At 42.1% G+C, this 26,952-nt stretch overlaps 4 protein-coding genes across 4 annotated transcripts; 2 read left to right on the forward strand and 2 right to left on the reverse strand.

Moving 5' to 3' along the window:
* The first annotated feature begins 2,791 nt into the window (after positions 1-2,791).
* On the forward strand, positions 2,792-3,724 carry LOC129671748 (olfactory receptor 1L8). The gene has a single exon (XM_055600924.1). The coding sequence runs from the start codon at positions 2,792-2,794 to the stop codon at positions 3,722-3,724; it is 933 nt and encodes a 310-aa protein (XP_055456899.1).
* Positions 3,725-11,067: 7,343 nt separating this feature from the next.
* LOC129671426 (olfactory receptor 50-like) lies at positions 11,068-12,015 on the reverse strand. Its single transcript, XM_055600397.1, has one exon. The coding sequence runs from the start codon at positions 12,013-12,015 to the stop codon at positions 11,068-11,070; it is 948 nt and encodes a 315-aa protein (XP_055456372.1).
* Positions 12,016-20,133: 8,118 nt separating this feature from the next.
* On the forward strand, positions 20,134-21,036 carry LOC129671112 (olfactory receptor 1N1). Its single transcript, XM_055599734.1, is given in 3 exon segments — positions 20,134-20,658; positions 20,660-20,777; positions 20,780-21,036. Coding segments are annotated over 3 exon segments (900 nt in total).
* A 3,522-nt stretch (positions 21,037-24,558) lies between these two features.
* LOC129671407 (olfactory receptor 1J4-like) lies at positions 24,559-25,493 on the reverse strand. The gene is given in 2 exon segments (XM_055600372.1): positions 24,559-24,698; positions 24,701-25,493. Coding segments are annotated over 2 exon segments (933 nt in total).
* Positions 25,494-26,952: the final 1,459 nt, after the last annotated feature.

The following is a 26,952-nucleotide window of genomic DNA, read 5'->3' on the forward strand; positions in this document are numbered from 1 at the left end:
TTCTGTAAACGAGAGTCAGAGTTCTAGTTTTTTGCATATGAATATCCAGCCTTTTACTTAATAGGCATCATCTCTCCCTAATACATGTTTCTTTTCTTTCTGTTTGTTGAGATGGGTTATCATTCTTCGTCCTAGGATGTCCTGGGATTCACAGTCTTCCTGAGTCAGACCTCTGGGCCTTGGGATTATAGATGTGTGCCATCATGCCAGGCTCATTGTGAAAAAAGCCACTCAGCTATAAATACACACCTTTAATCCTGATTTCTCTGGTAAGTGGATTAAAAGGTCAAAGGTAATATACATAATCATAGAACTCACAGAAGAGAGCATACCAGATAGCTTTTTAGACAAAGTGTTAAACACATGATCCAGAAAAGCAGAAAATGATAAGCTATGCTTCCTTAAAGTTAAAAATTTCTACAGAAAGTCCTGGCGAAGCAACAAATGCAGGTGTGGGGACAGGAAGGGAGTTTACTCGTGGCAGGAGTGTAACAAATACTACAGCCATTATGGAAACCAGCCTAGAGGGTCCTCAAAAAGATAAAGTCACCCTGTGACTCAGCCATATCACTGCTGGGAGTATCCAGCTGCTGGAATGCATGCTCTGCAGAGAGATGCTTGCCCGTCATGCTCATCACTGCACAATGTTCACAAGAACAAAGAAATGGAATCATCCTAGGTGAACGGATAATGGAAATGTCTCTCACACACAATGGAATTTTATAATAAAATTATATTCAAATATACATAATATATAATATATATTAGTGCATATACTAATATATTATATAACATAATATATGCACCCACACAGAGAAAGGGGGTTTATTAGAATGAGTTACAGGCTGTGGTCTGGCTAGTACAATAATGGCTGCCTATAAATGGAAGGTCCAAGAATCCAGTAGTTGTTCAGTCCATGAGTCTGCACGTCTCAGCTGGTCTTTAGCATGCTCCTGAAGAAGTAGGCTCTAATTGCAGTGAAGGAATAGACTTGCCAGCCGAGCGAGAGTGAGAGCAAGCAGGCAGAGAAAGCGCCATTTTTCCATGTCCCGATACAGCCTGTCAGCAGAAGGTGTGGGCCAGATTAAAGGCCGATATCTTTCCACCTACGGGATCTGGGTTAGTAGTCTGTCTTCCCACTTCAAATAATTTAAGGAAAAATCTCTCCCACTGAGTTCACCAAGAATAGCCATTACAATCCGGGAAGCATTATATCAAGTAAAGTGACACAGACTGAGAAAGCCCCGGATTGCATATTCTGTCTCACATGTGAATCCTAGCTTGTGAAGTTTCTATGTGTGGATGTCAGTGGGGGCGAGTGTGAGTACAGGCGTGACACTCAAAAAGGGATCCATGAGAGGGTGGGAGGAGAGGAAAGAGGTGCTGGGGGAGTGTTGGCGGGAGCAATTGGTCAATATGACACGAGAAGTGAGAGGAAGACTATGTGAGGGATGGTAGAATACAGGGAAGGCAGAGGAATGGGAGAGAAAAGGGGCAGGAGAATCAGCAGATTTTGTCTGGAAACTAGCATAATAAAACCTACTATTGTATGAACTAGTCAAAATATTCTTTAGTTTGTAAATACTATCAAGAGAATAAAAACAGAAGGCAAAGGCTGGGAGATATTTATATAAAATGTATTTTCTAAAAGGCTGTTATCCAAAATATATAAAGGCTGTTATCCAAAATATATAAAGAACATATATATATATATAAAGAACTCTTAAGACTCAACAATAAGAAAAATAAACCCAAGCAAAAACTGAGCCAAAAATCTAAGCAGACATTTCACCAAAGAAGAGACACAAATAGTTAATGAAAATATGAAAAGATGGTCCACTTCAGGTGCTACCAGAGAAATGCAAATTGAGAAACAAAACACACAACAGTTAAAATAACCAAGCAGGGTTGACCCAGGAGAAGTGAGGCGGTGTGGTGGAATCAAAATACACTGTAGGAAATTCTTGAAGGATTAACAAAAAATAACAAATCCCCAAACATGAAATATTCACCCGCATACATTCATATCCTCAATAGTCATTGCTTGGAGGTGTGCCCTCGAGATAGTGAAATCAAGTTGAAACATTCTGAGATTAGCCCCAACATCTGAAGGAAGCCTCATGGGTCCCCTGTCCCCTTGGAGTCAGTTCTGCTAATTACGACTCAAATTAGAAGAATTTAGAGAGATCACAGAGCAAACACCCCTGAGAGGTAGTCACACTGGGACCCAGGGGTTAGTGGGAAAATAGGGAGTTGAGGCCAGAGGAGGGAGATGCAGTACCGTTTCGAGCAGGTGGTTAGTCCAGTCTTCATTTCCTGTTACACTTACAGCTAGCCAGCCTCAGTAGGGAAGAAGAGAGAAGTGGAACTCGGGGAGAGAGGCTGACTTGGGGATAATTTGCAGTTGTGTGAATGTCAGCTTCCAGAGAAAGCTAGAAGCAAGGGCTTGGGTGTGGAGGTGAGATGGAAGAAGCTGCCCTCCCACCTTGCCAAAGAGTCGTGCACGTCTCTTTTCTCTTGTAATTTCCAACATTTCTTGAGTTAGTAACTCCCAAGATCCAACCGGAACCTGAATCTGGTTTTTGGTTTTAGATCCATCTACTTTGACTTTCAGGTCACCTACAACACAGGTTTTGGAGAAAGCAAAATCCCCAGCATTACAAAAAGAACCATTTATTCTCATCATCATATTTCAGGAACACGGAATGAAGACTTACTGGGTTCTGGTGATTTGGATCACTGAAGTAGAAAGCGTTAAGTAACATTCTCGAATATAACTGGATCCAAATCAATGGAAAGAGTTAACCAAAGCAGTAGTGTCTCTGAGTTCATACTCCTGGGACTCTCCTCTAGGGCCGAGGACCAAAAGCCACTCTTTATTCTCTTCCTCGCCATTTATCTGATCACCATAGCAGGGAACCTGCTCATCATCCTGGTCATCCGCTCTGACCCTCATCTCCAGACTCCCATGTATTTTTTCTTGAGTTTTCTGTCTTTAACTGACATTTGCTTCACAACAACCATTGTCCCCAAGATGCTGGCGAATTTTCTGTCAGAAAGAAAGACCATCTCCTATGCTGGATGCCTGACGCAAATGTATTTTCTCTACGCCTTGGGCAACACTGATAGCTGTCTTCTGGCAGTAATGGCCTTTGACCGCTATGTGGCCATCTGCAACCCCTTCCACTATGTCACCATCATGAGCCATCAGCGATGCGTCCTCCTGGTGACCTTCTCTTGCTCCCTTCCTCACCTCCACTCGCTTCTGCACACCCTCTTACTGAATCTCCTGACCTTTTGCAACTCCAATGTTATTCACCACTTCCTCTGTGACCTCAGTCCCCTGATGAAACTATCCTGTTCCTCCACCTTTGTCAATGAGATTGTGATAGTGACCGAAGGCACCCTTGTTTTGGTGACGCCCTTCCTATGCATTGCCTTCTCCTACCTAAGAATCCTCACTACCGTTCTCAGGATTCCTTCTGCTGCTGGGAAACGCAAGACCTTTTCCACCTGTGGGTCTCACCTCACCGTGGTCACCCTCTTTTACGGAAGCATCTTCTACGTGTATTTGCAGCCTGTGGCAACATACACTGCCAAGGACCATATAGCAACAATTGTCTACACAGTCTTGTCATCCTTGCTAAACCCTTTCATCTACAGCTTAAGGAACAAAGACCTCAAGCAGGGTCTGAGGAAGCTCATAACCAGAAGAAGCATCTAAGAAGCTTCCTCTTGACAAACTCCCAAGTCTGCTGCGCTTGGACCTGGCTTGTTTCTGCTGTTCTCAGTAATCAGGATCTGAGGTTAGCACTTTAAAAGTATGTGCAACGAGGCTATGGGGGACAGTTATTTCCACAGATGTAATCCTTGATGCCTATCAGTTATCCCTGCACCCGTGTGAGCAGGAGGCTCTGATGCTCTATTTCTCCCTTCCCCCTCTTCACACTCTCTGTGTACCCATCTTCCAAAAACTGCTTCAGACTAATCTTTTACTCTCAATGTTTTTCCTGAGCCAGTTTCTCACTGTTTATTAGACTGGTCCTCCAAAATTCCACACGCTTCAAAGTATCACTTACATTTACATGACTTGTGGAAGTTGAATGCTTTTGCAGACTGGAGATAAGGATGAAGAAAGAGTGGGTAGAATGAAGAGAGTGGTGATTGCATTTTAGTTATTTTTTTTTTCATTTTGGGAAAATTCCATGGTGTTTTTTTTTTTTCCTCGCTGAAATTTTTTTTTCCCTAAATTTGATTTTTGTCCCCACTTTTTCTTCCAACAGATTTAGTGTGTCTGGTTTTATGTTGAGATCTTTCATCCACTTGGACTTTAATTTTGTGCAGGATGATAGATATGGGTCTATTTGCATTTTTTTTTTACAGGTGGATATCCAGTTAGATCAGCACCATTTGTTGAAGATGCTGTCTTTTTCCATTGTATGGTTTTGGCAGTTTTGTCAAAAATCAGTTGCCCGATGTATGTGGGTTTATTTCTGGGTCTTTGATTTGATTTCATTGATCCACCAGTCTGTTTCTATGCCAGTACCATGCAGTTTTTATTACTGTTGCTCTATAGTACAGCTTGAGATCAGAGATAGAGATAACTCCAGAAGATCTTTTATTGTAGAGGATTGTTTTAGCTATTCTGGGTTTTTTGTTATTCCATATAAAGTTAGGATTTTTCTTTCAAGGTCTGTAAAGAATTGTGTTGGTATTTTGATGGGAATTGCATTGAATCTGTAGATTGCTTTTGGTAAGATGGCCATTTTTACTATGTTAATCCTGCCAAGCCATGAGCATGAGAAATCTTTCCATCTTCTGATATCTTCTTCAACTTCTTTCTTCAGAAACTTGAAGGTTTTTTTTTCATACAAGTCTTTCACTTGGTTGGTTAGATACTTTATGGTTTTTTAGTGGCTATTGTGAAGGGTTTTGTTTCCCTAATCTTTTAAAAATTTTCTCTAAATCATATTACTGTGGTTTTAGTTCCCTTTAATTTTTCTTATACTTTAACATATAATTAAAATTGCTAATAACAGAAAACAGGAATAATAGCTTGGAAATTATCTATTCCAGCTGAGGAATATAGGAAACAATATGTGTATAATTGTTGCTTATTCTAGAAATTTATACTCACAGGATTATAATGTAGCATTATCATCAGAAACGTATACTGGCTAATACTGCTTTAAGTATGTGCCGAATACTAGTATGTTTTGATACATGCTAAGATGTTCCATGAACCTCAGTCTCAAACAGAAGAAATAGCGGCAATTTAAAATATTAAATGTCCAGAAATAAAGATGTGGTTGATTCCATAGAATACCATTGCATACCGTAAGTTTAAAGAAGCAAATGTACTTTTATTGCTGCCTTGCAAAACTTGTGGACGAGCATGAAGATGTGGACCAAAGTAGGGTATGTGGGTCCGCAACTTTAATACCGTTGCCCAGAGGACAGAGAAGGTGGGTCTCCATGAGTTCGAGGCCAGCCAAGTACATACAGTTCCAAGCTAGACAAGGCTATATAGTGAGATCTTGTCTCAAAAAAGAGAAAAAAAAGATGTGGAACAAAATGAATATGCTTGGGTAAGAGGACAGTGTGTGTGTGTGTGTGTGTGTGTGTGTGTGTGTGTGTGTGTGTGTGTACAAAGTAGGGCACTTCTGCTTTCCTATATCCATTCATAATGTTTAAATTTGTTCAAATAAAATCTGTTGTTCATGGAGTTTGAAATTATCTATGCGTAAGATGGTCAATGCAGCAGTGAGAGACTAAACAATCTACCAGCTGAAAATAAGCTTTCAAAGTGCTTGCATATCTGAACACATTATTTGGCACATTGGCTTCAGGCAGAAAACGTGATAACTCAGTAAGAGACAATGGTAGGTGTCAAAACGTGTCTTTGGAGTATTTATTTTATTTTAATTTTTATTCAAAATTTTACTTTATTTCTTAGGAAGTTCATACACATGTGCAATGTATTTAAATCAAACCCATCCATCACTGCCCCAGTTTCTATCCCCACAGACTCTTCCAAGCCCCAACTTCATTTCCTGTTTTTACAACCCACTGAGTCCAGTCAGAGATGCCTACAAGTGTGAGGGTATATGGTTATTCTCTTGGAGCATGGACAACCTATCAGAAACCACATCCCTAAAGAAAATGGACTCTCCATGAATGGTCCTTGGTTGGAGTATCAGTCTCAGAAAAGACCCCTGTGCACAGATTTTTTTGGTTCTGTTGAGCTTCTTGGGGAGCTCCTGTCCTCTCCAGGTCTTTCTATCTCTCCCTTCTTCCATAAGATTCCCTGCACCCTGCCCAAAGTTTGGCTATGAGTCTCAGCATCTGCTTTGATACCCTGCTGGGTGGAGTCTTTCAGAGGCCCTCTGTGGTAGGCTCCTGTGCCCTTCCCTGTTTTCTCCCTCTTTTGATGTCCATCCTCTTTGCCTTTCTGAATGAGGATTGATCATCTTACTCAGGCTCCTCTTTCTCGCTTAGCTTCCTTAGGTGTACAGATTTTAGTATGTTTATCCTATATTATATGCCTAATATTCACTTATGAGTATATACCCTGTGTGTCTTTCTGCTTCTGGGATACCTCACTCAGGATGATCTTTTCCAGTTCTCACCATTTACCTGCAAATTTCATGATTTCCTTGTTTTTTATTGCTGAGTAATATTCCATTGTGTAGATGTACCACAATTTCTGTATCCATTCCTCAGTTGAGGGGCATCTGGGTTGTTTCCAGGTTCTGGCTACTATGAATAAAGCTGCTACAAACATGGTTGAGTAAATGGCCTTGTATACTTGAGCATATTTTGGATATATGACTAGCAGTGGTATAGCTGGATCTTGAGGAAGCATTATTCCTAACTGTCTGAGAAAGCACCAGATTGATTTCCAAAGTGGCTGTACCAGTTTACATTCCCACCAGCAATGGAGGAGGGTTCCCCTTTCTCTGAATCCTCTCCAGCATGTGTTGTCACTTGAGTTTTTCATCTTAGCCATTCTGATGGGTGTAAGGTCATTTTGATTTGCATTTCCCTGATGACTAAGGATGTTGAGCATTTTTCAGTGGACTGGGAGAGGGACATGGGTGGGGAAGAGGGAGGGAGCTACAGGGGGATACAAAGTGAATAAACTGTAATTAATAAAAATTAAAATTAAAAAAAAGGAGAAAAAGAGGCTATGGTGGAACTCATACTGCAAAGCATAAGATTTTTTTCTCCATTAATTAATTAATTTAATTAACTTTACATGCTGGTCAAAGCCACCCCTTCTCTCCTTCCAGTCCTTCCCCTTAATGCCCCTCCCCCTCCTCTCCTCTCCCTCTCCTCAGAACAGTGGAGTACCACCCCACCCTAGCCCATCGAGTCGCTGCCGGACTAAGCATAGGGTCTGATAATCAACAGCTGTACAGCATTTACTCAAGGAATTCTATAAACTGGTTTCTACTGACTGCTATCAAAGCCCATGCTAGTAGCATCCTATTATTCTAACTCCTGATGCCATCCCGCTTAGTTTGGTATCATATGGCATTAATTGGGTAAAGGAGCATTTATTTCACGTTAGGGATTCAACTGACTTTTATTTTTCAAAGAAGCAAGCTTTTTCTGAACATAAACAACATCTTGCACACTGAAACTGTTAGTAATAAGTTGTGTATGTATATGTGTATAAAATTAATTTATTTATATCTCTAGATGAAAGGGATTTATTTTGACAATTATTAAGGTCATAATTATATTGCCACATACTTGGAGAGGACCTAGACCCCCTGTTCAAAGGAAGCCCATTGGCTGCTTAGGTTCCAAGTGGGTTCCCTAGTACAGGGGCTGTCTCTGGCATGAACTCAGTGGCTGGCTCTTTGATTAACTCTCCCTGTGGGGGGAGGTGCAACCTTGCCAGGCCACAGAGGAAGATGATGCAGCCAGCCTTAATGAGACCTGATACGCTAGGATCAGATAGGAGGGGAGGAGGTTCTCCCCTATCAGTGAACTAGAGGGAGAAGAGGGACGGGGGAGGGGGGAGGTTGGGACTAGGAGGAGACAAGGGAGTGGGCTGCAGTGGGGATACAAAGTGAATAAATTATAAGAAATAAATATATAAATTAAATTAAATTAAAAAGAAGAAAAAAGTTTAAAAAAGAAAAAATATATAAAATAACAAAATTCTTGTCAGGAAATGACATCCCCTCCTCACCAGTCTTACCAGGCAGCACTTAGATGCTGCTCTATTGTCGGAAGACATGTCAGGTGCCTCCCGGAGCAGCCTGACGCTCTGCCATGTGGGGTGAGAGCCAGCCGCCTCCGACAATGAGGGAAGTGGAGTCCAGAGAATTTTAGTCACTAGCTATATACTAGTAAGAAATGAGCACAGGCTAAAATTCTTTCCTTTACTAACAGGCAGGGAGATTTAAAGTAAAAGCACAATGAGACACAACTTGTGGTTTACTACACTTGCAAAAAATCTTTAATTACCAAGTGCTGTGTGACAGACAGAATAATACACATGAGCATACACTGAGAAGCTTAAAGCAGAATGTGGATATCTCGTCAAAAGTCAGAGACTGTGTATTCAGAACAGTTTTTGGCTTATTGAAAATGCTGAGCAGAAAGTGTCTGTATATGTCTTTCTTCCCACCCACAGCCAGTATTGTGAGTTTTGTTAACATTTGGTTCCTCAAGTCTAGAGATTGTTACATGAGTCTATCACTCAATGATGGTATTTAAAGTGTGTTCACTAGTTACAAATACGAATGTACGCATAGTAGGGCAATATAACATCATCCATAAATGTATATATTTTACTGCACATTCTATGTGTATTATTTTGTTTCTAGGTTACATTAATGTTTCTATAAAGACTAAAGTGAAATTTTGGGAAAATAAGTCATTGGGGAGATTTTCAATGTATTCATAACTCGGGATTTGATTTCATATACACAGTGGTTTGAACTCCACTCCTACCACACGTTGCTAGCTTAATAGGATGGGGTTAGTTAGAAAACCCTCAGCTTTAATATCCTGTGTTGTAGAAGCTTCTAGAACTAGATAAGATGATAGATATGGAAAAGTCTATCACTGACTCTTCTGATCGCAGTGAATTGAAGGACCATTTTCTTGCATTTTTTAAAGAACTGAAGACAAAATGTTAACATTTCTCCTGGAGGGGGCAGGAGCTCCACAAGGAGAGCAACAGAACCAAAAACTCTGGGCCCAGGGGTCTTTTCTGAGACTGATACTCCAACCAAGGACCATTCATGGAGACAACCTAGAACCCATGCACAGATGTAGCCCATGTCAGCTCAGTGTCCAAGTGGGTTCTCTAGTAATGGGAACAGGGACTGTCTCTGACATGAACTAAGTGACTGGCTCTTTGATCACCTCCCCCTGAGGTGGGGGAGAAGCCTTACCAGGCCACAGAGGAAGACATTGCAGCCAGTCCTGATGAGACCTGATAGGCTAGGGTCAAATGGAAGGGGAGGAGGACCCTCCCTATTAGTAGACTTGGAGAGGGGCATGGGAGGAGATGAGGGAGGAGGGTGGAGCTGGGAGGGGAGGAGGGAGGGAGCTACAGGGGGAGGATACAAAGTGAATAAACTGTAACTAATATAAAAAAGAAAAAGAAAAATTAAAAAAATGTTTACCATTTCTGATGGAAAGGGGCAGCTACATTATGGTGCTTGAGCGTAGAAGTACATTCCCCTTACTGGCTAATAAAATATAGGGGACCTAACCACACTCAAGTCCTGCTTGAACTCTGCCCCAGTTGTCTAGGCTCCTGTATCCTGCCCAGATTCTTTCAGCTGAAAGACTGAATCTGCTCACCAACTGGAGTCCGTTGATAAATCTCTATGCTCATGCTCTAGTGCCTCCTGGACCCTGCTGGCACTGAGCTGGCTCCAATCAACTTTCTGTTCACACTTGGGACTTACACTAGTTCTGTTCGGAACTTTAATTTGACCTTGTTATCAACACTTTTTTTTTCAAGCAGGCTAATAAATTTTGACAAAGGAAGTTCTGCCCTTCCCCAATCCTTAGACGTTAATGAAAGGATTTAGCACAGACATTACCAATATTCGTGCAATAATGTGGTTTTTCTGTTATGAGAAGAAAATTACAAAAAAAGGAGTACAGGAGGCACCGGAATAGGAAAATGTTGTTCAGTGGGTACTAGTCATGGAGGAAATAGGTTCCTATGTTCCTTGCTTAAGAGTGATAATATGCTATCTGTGTTTTTAACAGAACAGGAGAGATTTGAGGTTATTTTCACCTCAAAGAAATGGTAAGTACTTGAGGAACTACACTTTCTCTGATTTGAGCATCCCAAAGTGTGAGTACTTATGTGAACGCCACATGGAGCCCTGTGAATGGATACTGTTTTGTGTGTTAACTGAAATGAAAAAAAAAATAAAATAAAAAGCAATAGAGGAATTTAAAACAAAAGATAGGGATAGACAGACGGCTTAGCGGTTAAGAGCACTGGCTGCTTTTCCAGAAGACCCAAGTTCAATTTCCAGCACCCACATGGTGGTGGCTCACAACCATTTGGAACACCAGTCCTGGAGGATCCAAAGCTTCTTCTGACCAGGCATGTGTGTTGTGCACATACATGCATACATACATACATGCATCATACAGGTAGACAAAGAACTCACACCCACAAAACAAAATAAATAAATCTAAAAACAAAAAATTAATAAAACTAAACTTCCATTCCCAAGTCTATTATAAAAGTAAATACAAAAATAAAACTGTGAACCTCTCAGAGGACACTTTTTGTTATCGTGAGAAAGAAAAAGTGTTTGTTATAAGAGGTTACAAACTATTTAGAAAAAGGAACAAAAGCCTGGATCACATGAGGATTTTAAAATGAATATTGGGCTAAAGGGAAAATGTACGCATATGTTTAGAAAAACTTCCCCCAAGACTTTGAAGACTGACACAATCACACAGGAAGAAAACTATACCCTGGATGGAAACTGCAGACTGAGAAAAGAAGGCCTCGTCAAGAGGCACTAACTGCAGCAATTCAGAAAGTGTGGGAGTGAAAGGCCACGCTCATCACTGTGAACACGCTCTCCGGCTGAGGATGTTCCCCAGCGCTCCTTTCATGTCCCGGTTCCTCAGACTGTAGATAAAGGGATTCAGCATGGGCGTGACCACAGTGTACATCACAGCCACTATGACATCCTTGCTGTTACTGTTATTAGGTGAAGGGAAAGAATATAGCCCAATAATGGCTCCATAGTACAGAGACACCACACAGAGGTGGGAGCCGCACGTGGACAAGGCTTTGCAGATTCCCCTGATGGAGGGAGTTCTCAGGATGGTGGCTCCGATGCGGCCATAAGAGACCAGGATGCATATCAATGGCACAGTTATGATCACCACTCCCACCGTGAAGATGACCAGTTCATTGATGGAGGTGTCTGAGCTAGACAGCTTCAGCAGGGCAGACAGGTCACAGAAGAAGTGGGGCAGAGTAGTGTCCCCACAGAAAGAGAGGCGAGCAAGCAGGAGGGTGTGCACAAGGGCACTTGCAAAGGACAAGACCCAGGACAGCATCACTAGCAGGACACAGAGGCTCTGGCTCATGATGGGGCTGTAGTGCAGAGGGTGGCAGATGGCCACGTACCTGTCATAGGCCATGGAGGTCAGAAGGAAGCTGTCAAGATCTGCAAAGAACAGGAAAAAATACACCTGGGAAACACAGCCAGCGTAGGAGATGGACTGAGTGTGAGTCAGCATGTTGGTGAGCATCTTTGGAGCCGTGACTGACGAGAAGGAGATGTCCGTGAAGGCCAAGTGGCTGAGGAAGAAGTACATGGGGGTGTGGAGGCGAGAGTCCAGCCTGATGAGCAGGAGGATGAGCAGGTTCCCCAGCACCGTGGTCAGGTACATGGCCAGGAACAGGGCAGAGATCATGGCGTGGTCCTCTGGCCGGATGGGGAGCCCCAGGAGGAGGAACTCAGATGCGCTGCTCTGATTATTGCTTCCGATGCAGCTCATTTTCTCTTTTTCTGGAAGTGAAAATGAGACAGAAATGTGAAAAAGACGTGCCTGTAGCTATTATGTAACAAAAACCCCCAGCATCTTTGAACCAGTTAGTCTGTTCATTTCACCCCAAATGAGCAACTTTTGGCAACGCTGCGCAAGGGACACCAACCCAGTATCTTTTGGAGAATCTGGGAAGCATTGTTTTGGGAGTTCATGATGGAAATCCGAGATTATGTAATTAGGTTGTAAGGCTAAGTGAGTAATTGTTAATTAAAAAAAAAAATAGCAGATGATCTGCAACCATCTTGTCTACATTACACACACTTTGGAAACACATGTTGGCCGATGCTTTATTTTCAAGAGTGAGATGGAAGGACACCCCCCCCACCGTGTCCTTGCATTGACATGCATGCACTTGCCACTAGATCTCCAATTCCTGATACCGTAAAGTATCAAAAGAACCCAGTGGGGGTCCTTTGAACTTAAAATGTTGACTGGCGCTACACACAATGTAGCTTCAGGTCTCTACTGGTATCGGTTCACACTCAGCATTTTCAGAATTTCTTTATCCCTCCTAGAGAATCTTCATGGGAAATAGAGGAAAAGTCTGTTTCTCTTCCAAACTCCTCTGCAGTGTGTATTTCCTCGACTCAGTTGTATCATCCTTTTTCAAATCCTTAGAAATTGGTGGCTTTTCTAGAATTTCTTTAGAATTTTCTAGAATTTTTCTTGGGGGGGGGTGTAGGGAGAGATGGAATTCTCAGGGTAACATTGCTTCTTCTCATTGTTTCTAGTCAAATTGTGCCAGTGATTTTAATTGATACTGTTCTAATTCATATTTCTAAATTTTTAAAAATATTTTCCAATGATGATCAATGGAAATTCATCAATGAGGATCAATCTTTCTTGATCCTCCATGTCATTCAGTCTTAGAACTGCCCGTGTAAATGGTCCCAATATAATAAAGAAAGTGAGCATTAAGAAACGGCTATTTTAAAATAAGATTCAGAGTTGTGAGATTGCTTACTGGGTAAAGACACCTGCTCTCTATCAACCTACATGGGATCATGGGATCCTCTGGACCCACAAGATAGAAGTGAGAAATAACTCACAGGTTACCCTCTGATCTCCACATGCATGTCATCACACACACACACACACACACACACACACACACACACACACATACGCACAAATATCTACACACTGAGTATATGTAATAAAACAATTTTAAAAATAAATAAATAAATCCATACTTAAATCTGTAAAGCCTTCAGTCTGAGTGCTTTATCTGAGAGCTAAGATGGCTTATGTCATGGTCCACCATATCATTTTGCAAATAAAGTTTATATTTCTGTACAAATTTTTTTCTACCTTGAAAAACTAAATCTCCTTTATAATTAATACACTCTCAACCTATATGTTAAATATTTTTCTAATGTAATACTCTTACCTGGGTTGTACCTACAGCTGTAACCCATTACTGTGTTAATAATAGTTTATTATAATAAATGTGCTAATTAGTTCTTTCTTGAACATTTATGTATGTTTTATGAATCCCTAGAAGTAGAGTCAGGAGTACAAATTAATGTTTTGGTAGATGGCCATTTACAGAGGCTAAAGTGGCTGTACATTGAATCCTAAGTGTTCTTTAGAAGGAAGTTCTAACATGCCAGCCTGCCTTTTGAAAACTATGCAGACGGGAACCCTAGCTGTGTGTCTGGTGACAGTGGGGTTAGAGCAGGAGGAACAGGCAATTTGAGCCCAGGTTCAGCCCAGGAAGGTTTAAAGTTGAAGGATTACTGAGAAGCTAGATTATGGAAGCCGTTTCCAGTTTAGAAAAACATTCTAGTGCTAGTCTCAGAGTAGTAGGAACTATAGATGCAGCCAGGAAAATGCTTAACAAAAGAAGTAACTGCATTTCTAAATAGTTTGCTGTCTGCTGATGGGGAGACCGAATTATAAAGCAGTGTTGTTCATAGGGACCTGGAGCAGCTTCACTAATGTAGCCATAACTCATCTGCTTTATGCTTGCATTATGGCAGCAAAAAACTGAATTTAAAAAAGGATGTGTGATAAGACTGGAAGAAATTCCACCAAAATCTACTGAGAGATAAAGATAAGCAAAAAGGAGTATTTCCTGCTCTCTTCTCAGGAAGTGGAGCCGGACTCATTTTGAATGAAATCATTATATGCAGATTTGTTTTATGCTGTAATCCCAAAGTTTCGCTAGTCAGTTCAAGACAAATTTCCACCTGTGGTTATTGGCATACTACATTAGACATGGAAGTCACAGCTAATAACAGACACTGTAGATAGACATTGAAACACACAGATACTTCCGTCATTACCCAACATACGTATACCTGTTTTCGAGTGATCTTTTAGGGGATGAGAACAGATACCTTCAGCTAAAAAATAAAATAGTGGTAAAATCCTTCCATTTGTTTCAGGATGACGCAGAGGGTGGTAAAGCAGATGGAATCGCTAAGGACCTCCCTGTCACACTTCAGAAGACAAAAGAATTACAAACTCATATACCCAAGCAAGACTGTTGTGTCGTTATACTCTCGGTCAACACTCCTGAAAAAAAAAAATGGCATGAATTTTTTTAAAGCTTCAAGAGGACCCAGGGGGTAATACACCCATACCGGGCTCAAATTAGAAAGAGTGAGATATAATTGCTTCACTGCTTGGGGCCCCTCTGGGAGGGGAGCTACCTGTTGCAGAGACGGAAGGGTAAAGCCTTGGAAGGCTTATGCTAATGGCAAAATAACCATTAGGAACTTGGCGGTTCACAAAGATTTTTACTTTTCATGTTCCCTTGAGGAAAATGTGATTCAGAGTCAATCATCAACCAAACTGAAGGTTAAGCTAGGTCTCTTGCTTCTGAACTCTGTGACATTTTGTGTGCAGGGTGGGGGGGCATGTGTGTGAGTGGACACACATGTGTGTGGGGGGACCAGAGTTTACTGTAAGGGGGTCTCTCTCAGCTGCTTCCCCATCTGCTTTGTTTTGGGGGCAAAAACACTCATTGAAACTGGAGCTCACTGATTGGCTAGGCTGTTTGGTCAGATTGCCCAAGAAATACTCTGTCTCTCCGTCCCCACGCTGGGATGACAGGCAAACCCTACCACGCTCAGCAGTTTTTAAAAAGGTATTAAATTTTTGAGAATTTCAAATACTCTATCTTCTGTTTTCTCTCCATTTCATCCTAGATTCACAACCCCCATTACATACCCACACAATTTTGTGTGCTTAATTTTTTAAACCTGTCAAGTCTTGGCACTGCTTATATACTCTTAGGTGCGTGGCCAGTCACTGGGGTGTGTTGAATCTACTAGGACCCACACCCTTGAAGAAAACCAACTCTTTCTCTTCCAGAAGCTATCATTTCCCAACAGTTCCAAGACTTCATGCCCACTCCCTCCCCTGGTTTTCGGATTGTGTCTGGCTTAAGTTTATATAGGTCCTGTGCAGGATATCTCCACCACTGTCAATTTATATGTAACTGCTATATTGTGTTCATAAAGCACCAGAGACTGTGGATGATGGCAAGCGAGCTAATTTTTATGTGTACTTTTGTGTATGCAGGCTTACCATGTATATGCAGGAGAACATGGAGGTCAGAAGAAGGTATTGGATCTCTGGATCCAGAGGTACAAGAGGCTGTGAGGCAGCATGTAGACACTGGGAACTGAACCTGGGTCCTCTGTAAAAGCACCACGTACTCTTAACCACTGAGCCATCATCTCCCCAGCCCCAAATTAAATTTGATGCTGAACTGTTTTTCAAGTATCCTAACGTAAACAGAGAGGAGTTCAGAGGTCCATAGCTGGAGAAATCATCTAAAATTTAGAGCCAGTGATGGAAATATTTTGGTTCACTGGCTCATCTCATTGTGAGAATGTTGGTTTTTTGAAAAAGAAAAAAAAAACCCACAGGAATAAGTTTTTGTTTTAATCCTAGGATGTGGGGCTGCTTCAGATTGTCCACAGCGGCTGACTATGATTTGCCTCAAGCTCTAGCAGGGGTGTTATCTTGCCAGCTGCAGACAGTTTTTGCAATTGTGTGATGGTTGAATTTCTGGGGACTTTTCAGAGGGGGCATAAATGCTAGGGCCTCAAGAGGTGAGATAGTTGGTGGTGGTTGGATCCTGTTAATTGCTGTTAGTCACAGTTTGCTAAGTAGCCATTTGCAAAGAAGAAACAAGAAAAAAAAAAAAAGATATCCTGACAGTGAAGATCAGACTTGCCCCAAGGAACTTGAGGTCCCTAATCAGCAGGAAGTAGTCTACAATAATGTCACCGCTTTTACCCTCTATCTTTTCCCCCTCGTTTTCAGTGTTAGGGGGTTGAAAGTGTAGAAGAAAAGGAGTGGAGAAGGGTGGAAGAAAGAAGAACCCACGAGGTGGCAAAAATTCAATTATACCATCTGGCTTCTACCTTCCAAAATTTTGTTACTGTTATTACTCTTCTCTTTGTGAGTTTTGTCCCTTAAAAATCACTTACAGAGTATAATGAGGTGAGTGAAATTAAACGGGTGCGCTTTTTCTCTTTTTTTAATTTTTATTTTTATTAATTACACTTTATTCACTTTGTATCCCCCCATAAGCCCCTTCCTCCTCCCCTCCCAATCCCACCATCCCACCTCCTTCTTCACGCATGTCCCTCCCCAAGTCCACTGATAGGGGAGGTCCTCCTCTCCTTCCTTCTGACCTTAGTCTATCAGATCTCATCAGGAGTGGCTGCATTGTCATCTTCTGTGGCCTGATAAGGCTGCTCCCCCTTCAGGGTGCATGGAATCTTATGCAAAAAGTGGGAAATAGTAAGATGTGGAGAGGACAGGAACTCCACAAGGAGAGCAACAGAACCAGAAAATTGAACACAGGGGTCTTCCCAGAGACTCATACTCCAATCAAGTACCATACATGGAGATAACCTAGAACCCCTGCACAGATGTAGCCCATGGCAGTTTAGTGTCCAGGTGGGTTCCATAGTAATGGGAAGAGGGACTGCCTCTGACATAAACTGGTGCTTTTTATCTTTAATCAGAAGCATGAGAAACCTTTAGGAAAAGTGGTAGAAGCTTTTGCATTTATTTGGTGAAGGAGCTCCTGAGCAAAGTGACCTTGCTGCAAAAAGGCAGATGTGTCTTCCTAGAAGGAACATTTTACTACAGATCAGCAGTTCTCAGCCTTCCCCATGTGGCAGACCTTTAAGACAGTTCCTCGTGCTATGGTGACACCCCCCCCCCGCCAAAACATTATTTTGTTGCTACTTCGTAACTGTAATTCTGCTACTGTTACGGACTGTAATGTAAATATCTCACATGGAACCCACAGGCTGAGAACCACTATTATACATTGTTATTGCTGAGTAATACAGTGGCGAAAGTGTTTAATGCTATGTATAAAGAAAACAGTAAAACATCTCAGTTTTAATGGAATCCTGTGCTGCACTAATTTTGTCTGTTCTAACAAAGACAGAGGGGAATCGGGTATCATAAATGTTCCCTAACAAGGCTCTGGGGAACTCGGCTCCTGACTTCTTGTATCTATGGTTGTTCAAAGTAGGGTTTGATCAACTCTCTTCTAGGGATCAGCCTGATGAAATGGCAGGTGTGCCTCCATCAGGTCAGGCTTCACACAGAAAACAAAAACATTTCAGGATTTCTCAAACCCTTGTCCAAGTGGAGTCAGAAGATTTGTTTCAGGTTATCACAAGTTTTCAGCAAAGAAGCTCATCTTCCTGGATTTCTCTCCTCAAGCAGACGAGTGAAACTCTGCTGCAGCTTCCCATTCAGCTGTGACCTTGACTTAACTGTGCAGTTCACGTCTTGAACCCTCTTCATCTAGAACCCTAACACACTTTCCTCTAAGCTTCTATTCCTTCCACACAGTTTTTCACCTCCATTGAATGATTTGACTTATACCTCGGTCTATTTGTTGTTTATATTTAATATTCTTTATTCAGGGCCCCGATTTCAGTCAATCCCATTAAAAATCTTGTCAGGGGGGCTGGAGAGATGGCTCAGAGGTTAAGAGCCCTGGCTGCTCTTCCAGAGGTCCTGCGTTCAATTTCCAGCAACCACAAGGTGCCTCACAACTATCTATAGGGAGATCTGGTGCCCTCTTCTGGCTTGCAGGTATTCATTCAGACAGAACATTGCTTATGTAATAAATAAATAAATCTTTTTAAAAAATCTTGTCAGGATTATGAGGGTTTCTTCCTAAATAAATACTTTCCTGTGGCTTTCTTCTCAGTGAACAGGGCAGCAGTGAGCATGGGAACTTGACTAAACTGTTACAAAATGTCAGGTCCATGGCTTGGGGTCCTCTTACCATAAGGCCCACCTCATGTCACACTTGTTGATCGACACAGTGGATGAAGAAGCAGTGGTGGTAAGAAAAGGGACTGCTTGACTTGGATGACAGGAAGTAAGCCAATTTATGGAAACACCTCACTGATGTCTCAAAGATATATTGAAATTTCTGAGGCCAAGGTTCTAAGAAGGACGATTTTTCTTTGCAAGGAAAAGTAGAACCAATAAATAGAGCAAGAGGTGCTAATCCAAAGTATTGAGAAGTATAACAAAAAGTCAGAATGTTAAAACAAACAAACAAAAAAACCTGGCCCTACAGTAGCACAAATGGCTCAGTGGGTAAGGGCACCTGCTCCCAAGTCTGTTGATGGGAGTTTAATCTTTAGAATCTACATGGAAAGATAACTTACAGACCTCTGTAGGTTATCCTCTGACCTCTACACAGGTGCAGGCACAAGCCCTCTCTCTCAAATACATACATACATACATATATAGATATGTGCATACACATACAAAGTACATATTTTAAATGGCCTTAAAGAGGAAATATTTGGATTTATTTGAAGAAGTCAGAGAACTTACTCATGTAAACTATTTGTTGCCATAGTGATGAACTGACGCATTTTGGGTCTTCTCTAAAATAGCACTCGGGCCCGTTGAAAGACTCCATGGAAATAAAGAGAGGACCTGGAAGTCAGGGTTCGAGAAACTGTCCGCCAATCTGTGTCCTTCTTGGTTTTGGAGAAATTAAAAATCCACTGGGCCCTGGGAGAGTCTTCTTGCTTCAGAACATGATTATTGGAATGTGCTCAGTCACTGCAGTCTTTGTAAGGACTCACATTCCCCATCATGATTAATTATGATTAGTTAATTAATTCAGAAACAAAATTGGTGGTGGTTCTATTTTAAATTTTAGATTTAAAAATTTTTATATTAATTACAGTTTATCACTTTGTATCCCAGCTGTAGCCCTCTCCCTCCTTCCCTGCCGATCCCACCCTCTCTCCTTCTCCTCCCTGCCCCTCTCCAAGTCCACTGATAGGGGAGGCTCCTTCTATCTCTCATGAAAATTGTGAAATTTTGAGACATGTTAGTCAATTCAGTTAATATAGATTTCAGAGGATCACAGATACGTGATCACTCTCAGATTCTCCTCTTGGAAAAGTATGAAATTCTGACTTCGAAATCTAAACACTACTTGAGGGAACCTTTGGATTGCAGATAGGCTTCTCTTTAGGTGTGAACACTGAGTCATGAAAAACATTTCCAGGAAGATGGTGATGCTGTTGAAGGAAAAAGGGTATTCATGGAGTTTTGATAAAGGCAATTTTTTTTTGCATGTTTTGGAATAATCTCCAAAAAGAATGTATAATTTGTCTCACTTTAGGACATCCATAAAAATACTCTAGTGTGATAGCAGAGCTGGTAGGACCTGATAAAGCTAGACTAAGGCTGCGTAGCACCAGAGATGACTGCTCCCAGACTGTCGCTGGAAGAATGCTCATTGTATCACAGACTGCCCTGGGGAAGAGAGGAAAAGTGGAGAGTATGGAATTCTTCAGGAGAGAAGAAAAGGTGATAAAATCCATGACAGGAAACATTAGGACTGAGAGTAGTGAATCAAAATACAGATGTAGGTGTTGGGAGTAAAGAGAGTGAATTTAAATACAAATGTGAGGGTTGGAAGTAAAGAGAGAGAATTTAAATACAGACGTGGATGTGGGAGGCTCAGAGGCAAGTGCCTGCAGCTTTAGAGTGAACCCTACATTCTGACTATTGTTTCTGACCTCCAGATGCTATAGACTCATGGAAAACCAATCCAGTGTCTCTGAGGTTTTCCTACGAGGAATATCTGGGTTTTTAGAGCACCAGCAGCTACTCTATGGACTTTTCCTGTGTATGTATCTTGTCACCTTGACTGGGAATGTGCTCATCATCCTGGCCATTGGCTCTGACCCACACCTTCACATGCCTATCTTTTTGGCCAACCTGTGCTTCACTGACATGGGCTTAATATCCTCTACAGTGATCAAGATGCTGTTTAATGTTCAGACTCAACGCCATACCATCTCCTAGACTGGATGTCTCACCCACACGTATTTCTTCCTGATGTTTGGTGACCTGAACAGCTTCTTCCTGGCTGTGATCGCCTATGACTGCTTTGTGGCCATCTGCCGCCCTCTCCACTGTTCCACAATCATGAGTACCCGAGTCTGTGCCCCGATGTTTGCCCTTTGCGGAGTCACCCACATAGTTGTCCAGGCTCACACTCTCCTCATGGCTCCGCTGTCCTTCTGTGTTGTTGGGGAAATAGCTCACTTTTTCTGTGCTATTTATTACTCCTGTTCTGAAGCTATCGTGCTCTGACGCTCATGTCCATGAGCTAATGGTTTTGGCCTTAAGAGGCAGAGTACTCATGGTCCCCTTTGTATGCGCTGTCATTTCCTATGTCACATTGTATTTGCCATCCTGAGGTGGGGCACACGGGCCTTTTCTGCCTGTAGTTCCCATCGCTGTGAGGCCTGTGTTTTCTATGGGACACTCTTCAGTGCCTACTTGCGCCCTCCCTCTGTAGTCTCTGCAGAAAAGGGCTTTGCAGCTGCTGTAATGTATACAGTGGTCACTCCTATGTTGAACCCCTTCATCTATAGCTTGAGGAACAAAGACATGAAAGAAGCTCTAAGGAGGCTCCTCTGCCATAAAATATGAGGGTAATTTGATGAAGAAACATAATCTATGTCAAACAAATTCCTTTAATTTGGGGTTGGACACATATTAGGTATGAGATTGATGTTCAATTAATTAACCTCTCTGGCTTTTAGTTTTCCCTTCTACAAAGTAAAGATTTTAGAAAATAGTATTTACTTGCTTGTTTTTTTTTATTCCTTTTTCCATTCTGCCTTCTTTTTTAAGATAGGGTCTCGATGTACAACCCAGGCTAGCTTAGCATTCACTGTGTAGCCTGAGTTGGTCTTTAACTCACAAGTCTCCTATCTCAATCTCCTGGGTACTAAATTTGCAGACATGAGCATCAGCACCCAGTTCAATGGTTTCTATTTAGTCCGATGAGTTGGGAGTTTGAGTAAGATAACCTGGGAAAGGCATCAGATGCAACAGCAAATTTAGCAGATGCCCAACAGGTGACAGCTGCTAGTTATTACTGCTGCGGATAGCATTCTTCATATGCACCACAACCCAGAAGTAACAAGCTGTTCCCCAAAATCCATTTGTTCAGAATACTTACTATGCGCCTAGAGCTAAGTAAAAGTCTCTATTCTCATGACATTTCATTCTAGATTCTCAGTTCCTCATTGGATGCATTTGTCTTATTCATAAGAATAAATGGAAGTTAAGAGAAAAAGGATAGATGCTACAGTTCAAGAAATCCAGAATAAGTAAAGAATTCCCCATCACTGAATTCAGCATTTATATTTCTGTGCTGGCTAAGTGGCTTTCCACAGTTTTCAAGGAATGCTGTTACATTTCTTCACACTGCTTCCGCCATTGCTGCTCAGACATGTTCAAGGCTGAGGCTGGAGAGACGGTTCAGTTCATAAGAGCATTTGTTGCTCTTGCAGTGGACCCAGGTTCCGTTCCCAGCACCCAGGTCAGGCAGCTCACAACCACCTGGAACTCCAGCCCAGGAGACACAACACCCTTTTCTGGCCTTCATGGACACATGCATGCAAATGCTCATGCTCATACACAGACACACATGCATATAAATATAAATATGGACATCAATATAAAAATGATATTTTAAACACGCAAATGAAAAACACTCCTAAAACAAACAAAAGAGCTGATCAATACCACCTGTCTTCTAGCAACTTCTAGATGACAACATTGAAACCTCTTTTCTTATTTGATTGTGAATTTGTCTTCATCTCTAAACTGGGCCTTCTCCCCTTCAAGAACCACATAAGTCTTAAAATTTTAAAATGAGGATCGTTGAATTTTACTTCTTATATTTGGCTTGACCTTAGTCTTCTGTCTACCTAAACAACTAAGCACAGTAGGGGGCCAGCATGTGTGCTCACTTTGGTTTTCCCTGTACTTCTGCAGCAGTAAGGACTCAGGTCAGTTCAGCATATAGAGAGCCATCAGGGGACACCGTTGCTTGTCCATGGTCAGCTGTCTAACAGTCTTAGATTCCACCCGGCCTCTTGTAGTATAATTTCTAAATTTTATTTCTATTGTATTAATAATTCCAAATACATTTTTTGATACATAATCTTTATCCCTGGCCCCAGAGCTCGAACTTCTACCTCCCTACGGGCACCCATTCTTAACGTGTTATCGGTGAGTCAATGATTCTTAACGTGTTATCGGTGAGTCAATGATTCACACTGAGGAACAGATTACGTTATGTCTTTGTGCTGTGGTGCTGCAGTGTGATTTCCACCATGATCAGAGGTGATGAACACGCTGCTCGTGCATCTTGCCCGTTAAAGGTATCTACTTTTTATTTGCTTAAACTCAGATTGTAAAAGCGGACGGTCGTCAACCTAGTCCCCCAATTCCTTATGGTTGTTAAACATAAACAAAATTATCCCGGCCACCTAGGTTTCCACTCTTCCTTAAACATCTGTCTACGAAGACGAAAACCGAGAGCGTTCCTGAGAAGTTCTGCCACCACTTCCCTTCATTGCTATGATCTGTCTCGCAGACCTCCAAGCTATGCTCTTTCCATCCTCATATCATGAATATCTGCACTGGTTACCCAAGTACCTAAACTCCTTAGCACGGCGTCTTGTCTCCTACAGAGTGAAACGCTTATCCACGTGCCTAGACTCGTGGATGATTCCCTCTCGAGTCTCACACCTGTTCTTTACCAACAAAACGCTGTTTCGTGTCCTTGAACTCAGCATGCTATTGCAATACCCCTGGTTTAGTCTATCTCTCTGTCTAGACTGTCATTTGTCACATCGAGTATCAGTCCTGCACACACTTCAAAACTCAGCTGAAAACTTTCTTCACTGCAACAGTTTTTTTTTTCCAGAATCTATGCAGCATTTCCTACGCCCCCTCTTGTGCTACTTCATGTAATTATGTCATTGAGCTAAGCCCTAACTATAAAATACATATAATGGTCTGTACTTTATAGGATTAGTGTGAGAATCAAAGAGGTAACAGAGGTAGGAGAAGCTGTTGACACATGGCCTGACACACAGAATCAGGCAAAAAAGCACAATCGTTTTATTTTTATAGTAAGGCACTGTCTGTTCTCTGTCAGAGGTATGTCTTTTTCTAGTTCTGTATGACCGGCAGACTCACTGCCTCTCGTAAAGTGGACAATGCGCCAAACGCCTGCTTTCTGGCGGAATCTCTAAGATGAGGGAGTGATACTCTAACACTGCAGACAGCGGTAAGTGCAGTAATTCCATGTGTATGCGATAACCTCGTTTCATTTACAGCGCCCTCCTTTAAGGTTGCATATATACGTATATAACATATTTGCGTATGAAACTGGTTGGGACTGAGTTTGCTGGCAACATGACTCAATGTCTGTAGCTTCATCAGGGAAATTAAGGAGAGGTTTTCTTTATCACTGTTCTCGAAGTCAAGAACCCTCAAACTCACAAGTGTTTCCTTGTGTTAGAGAAGGTGCAATGTATTTTCTTTTGCTGTCCCCACCTTCATCATAACTTTTTTTAATGAAAAGAGTACTAGCAGGGCATGGTGGCACAAGCCTTTAATCCCACCACTCAGGAGGCAGAGGCATGTAGATCTCTGTGAGTTCAAGGCCAGCCTGGTCTACAAAGTGAGCCCAGGACAGCGAGGGCTACACAGAGAAACCTTGTCTCAAACAACAAGATGAGAGAGAGAGAGAGAGAGAGAGAGAGAGAGAGAGAAAACTGAATTGGAGGTGAAGAAAGGAAATGATACTTACTTTAAATTCCTAATTCTGGGAACTTTCTGCACTAATGCCGGCATCTTCTAACAATTCTTAGGAACAAACCTACTTCCAGGAAATAAGAGGAGTTATTTAAATTACTATAACTCTGTAATTTCCAAATCTAGAGGCAACATGAGTTGACAGCAATAACACAGAGTTCACTTTGTACACTAAAGAGATGCAAGGAAAGTGGAAAAGAAGTATGCCAGAATGCCCTTTGGGCAATCACATATTTACTGTGTGTGTGTTCTGTGACGATCCCAAGATTAGGGATTTGGTCTACAGAAGTATGTGAATACATAGGTTTTGTTATGAGGATATGAGAGATGTCATTAAGTTGAGATTGCCGCCCTGTTGAAGAGCTTCTTCAAGGCCTCCTTCATTTCCCTGTTCCTTATGCTGTAAATGAAGGGGTTCAGCAACGGAGTGACCACTGTGTACATCACAGAAGCAACTATGTCCTTGTCGCTGCACTCGACGAAGGTATAAAATAAAGTCCGATAATTGCACCATAATACAGAGCCACCACTGAGAGGTGGGAGCCGCATGTGGACAAGGCTTTGCAGATCCCTTTGGTAGATGAAACTTTGAGGATGGTGGCCCCAATGCGGCCATAAGAGATCAAGATGCATATCAGGGGCAGCGTGATGACCGTTGTGCCTACTGTGAAGATGACCAGCTCGTTGAGGGAGATGTCTGAGCACGAGAGCTTCAGCAAGGCAGCGAGGTCACAGAAGAAGTGAGGAATGGTGTTGTCGGCACAGAAGGTCAGGCGGGCCAGGAGGAGGGTGTGAGACAGAGCACTGACACAGGACAGGATCCAGGACGTAGCTACCAGTAAGATACACAGCTCGTCTCTCATGATGGTGGTGTAGTGGAGGGGGTGACAGATGGCCACATACCGATCATACGCCATGGAAGTGAGGAGGAAGTTGTCCAGATCAGTGAATAATATGAAGAAATACATCTGTGCTATACACTCTGCATAGGGTATGGATGGATCCTGAGCCTGCATGTTCCTCAGCATCCTGGGTACGGTGACTGACGAGAAAGAGATGTCCGTGAAGGCCAAGTGGCTGAGGAAGAAGTACATGGGGGTGTGGAGGCGAGAGTCCAGCCTGATGAGCAGGATGATGAGCAGGTTCCCCAGCACCGTGGTCAGGTACATGGCCAGGAACAGGGCAGAGATCATGGCGTGGTCCTCTGGCCGGACGGGGAGCCCCAGGAGGAGGAACTCGGACACGCTGCTCTCATTATCCTTCCTCATGGTATTCTTGTTTGCTGTGAACAGAAGGATGTTAAAGAAAGAGGGAACAAACGGGTATTGATTTACAGCAGGGAGATTAAACATATGATTGCTTTTCCTGGTGAGTATGATACGCCGGTGTTACTCAGCCATTTAAAGTGGTTTGCACGTGAAAAAAGAGAATTCGCCAACAAAGAAGACAATTTAATAAGTGGCATCATTGGCATTCATCAGCGCCTGGGGATGAGGCAATTCGGATCACATGATAACTTGCAGCTTCTTAGTCAGGAAAGATCCTCAGCTGTTGTAGGAGAGGGTTTGCACCTTCAAATTTCAGTGTGAACGTTTGAAATGGGACTTAATTTGCATTAACAGCTAACGTCTAAAGTGGAGATTTCAAAGTGTTCAATAGCAAGGACCTAAATAAAATCGAGTCAAAAGTAAATTTCTGGGGCTCCAGCACTCTGGCGCATCACTCGTTCTGCATGTGTGGGGCCCTGGGTTCAACCCCCAGCACTGCACAAACAGGAGGCCACTGTAGAGAATGACTTGCCAAGATCTATGTTATTTATGAAGTTGGTGAAAAAGGAGAGATATCTGTTAACTATGATATCAAGAGGAGATATTATTGACGGTTGTTATACATTGTTGACAGTTACCAAATTCACCAGGATTGTTTGATCATTTTCTAATCATCTCATAATTCAATAATCTCTCTGACCTCATGAAAATGCACAGTCCAACATAGAAGGAGGGTTTTGTTGGTTTTGTTTCTAATCAAGAGATTCCAAAACCTAGAACCACTGCTGTTACTTTTTGTCCTTTTTAGCTTCCTCTTTGGGCTTCCAGCACTTGGACCTACCCATTAACTGAGCACCTTGTCAGGGCCCCTTGTCATCAGTATCAAGTATTAAAAAAAAAAATCTATCTGTAGCCCTCCCCTCAGGCTATTGTCTTCCCTTGAAAAAATATTCTAGAGAATAAGTTACAAATGCTGCTGCAGAAATGTGGGAAAGAGAGTTGATAACTTATGTTTTGATTTTTAAAAAGCTCATTTTAAGCCCAAATCAATGTTGAGTCCCTGTTATGCATGTTCAAAGAATGAACAAGGCGAGGCTTCGGTATCTTGTTGGAGTTCTCAATCACAGCAAAAACTAGAAAAGCTTATGGAGTTAGTGTCTCTGACAGCCCTTGTTTTCCTTTCGTCTTCTTTCTGGTGTGAGCATCCTCTGATCCCACATCAGCCCTTACCAAAGAGTTGCCAAATAACAGTAATGAGAATCTGGAGCAGTCAAGAAGGCAAGAACACCTGGCCTGGGCCCCAGGCTGTCACTGGTCACAGACATTTGGAAACTGTGTGGCTTTGTGGTCTGATGGACAGACCAACACTGAAAAGAGGAAAAGAGAAAAAGAAGAAGAAGAAGAAGAAGAAGAAGAAGAAGAAGAAGAAGAAGAAGAAGAAGAAGAAGAAGAAGAAGAA

This window comes from Psammomys obesus, unplaced genomic scaffold (assembly GCF_907164565.1).
Source record: "Psammomys obesus unplaced genomic scaffold, mPsaObe1.curated_primary_1811, whole genome shotgun sequence".
Lineage (NCBI taxonomy): Eukaryota > Metazoa > Chordata > Mammalia > Rodentia > Muridae > Psammomys > Psammomys obesus.

Excerpts from the sequence above, each read along its gene's own strand:
- LOC129671748 (XM_055600924.1), top strand. The coding sequence starts at position 2,792 with ATGGAAAGAGTTAACCAAAGCAGTAGTGTCTCTGAGTTCATACTCCTG.
- LOC129671426 (XM_055600397.1), bottom strand. The coding sequence starts at position 12,015 with ATGAGCTGCATCGGAAGCAATAATCAGAGCAGCGCATCTGAGTTCCTC.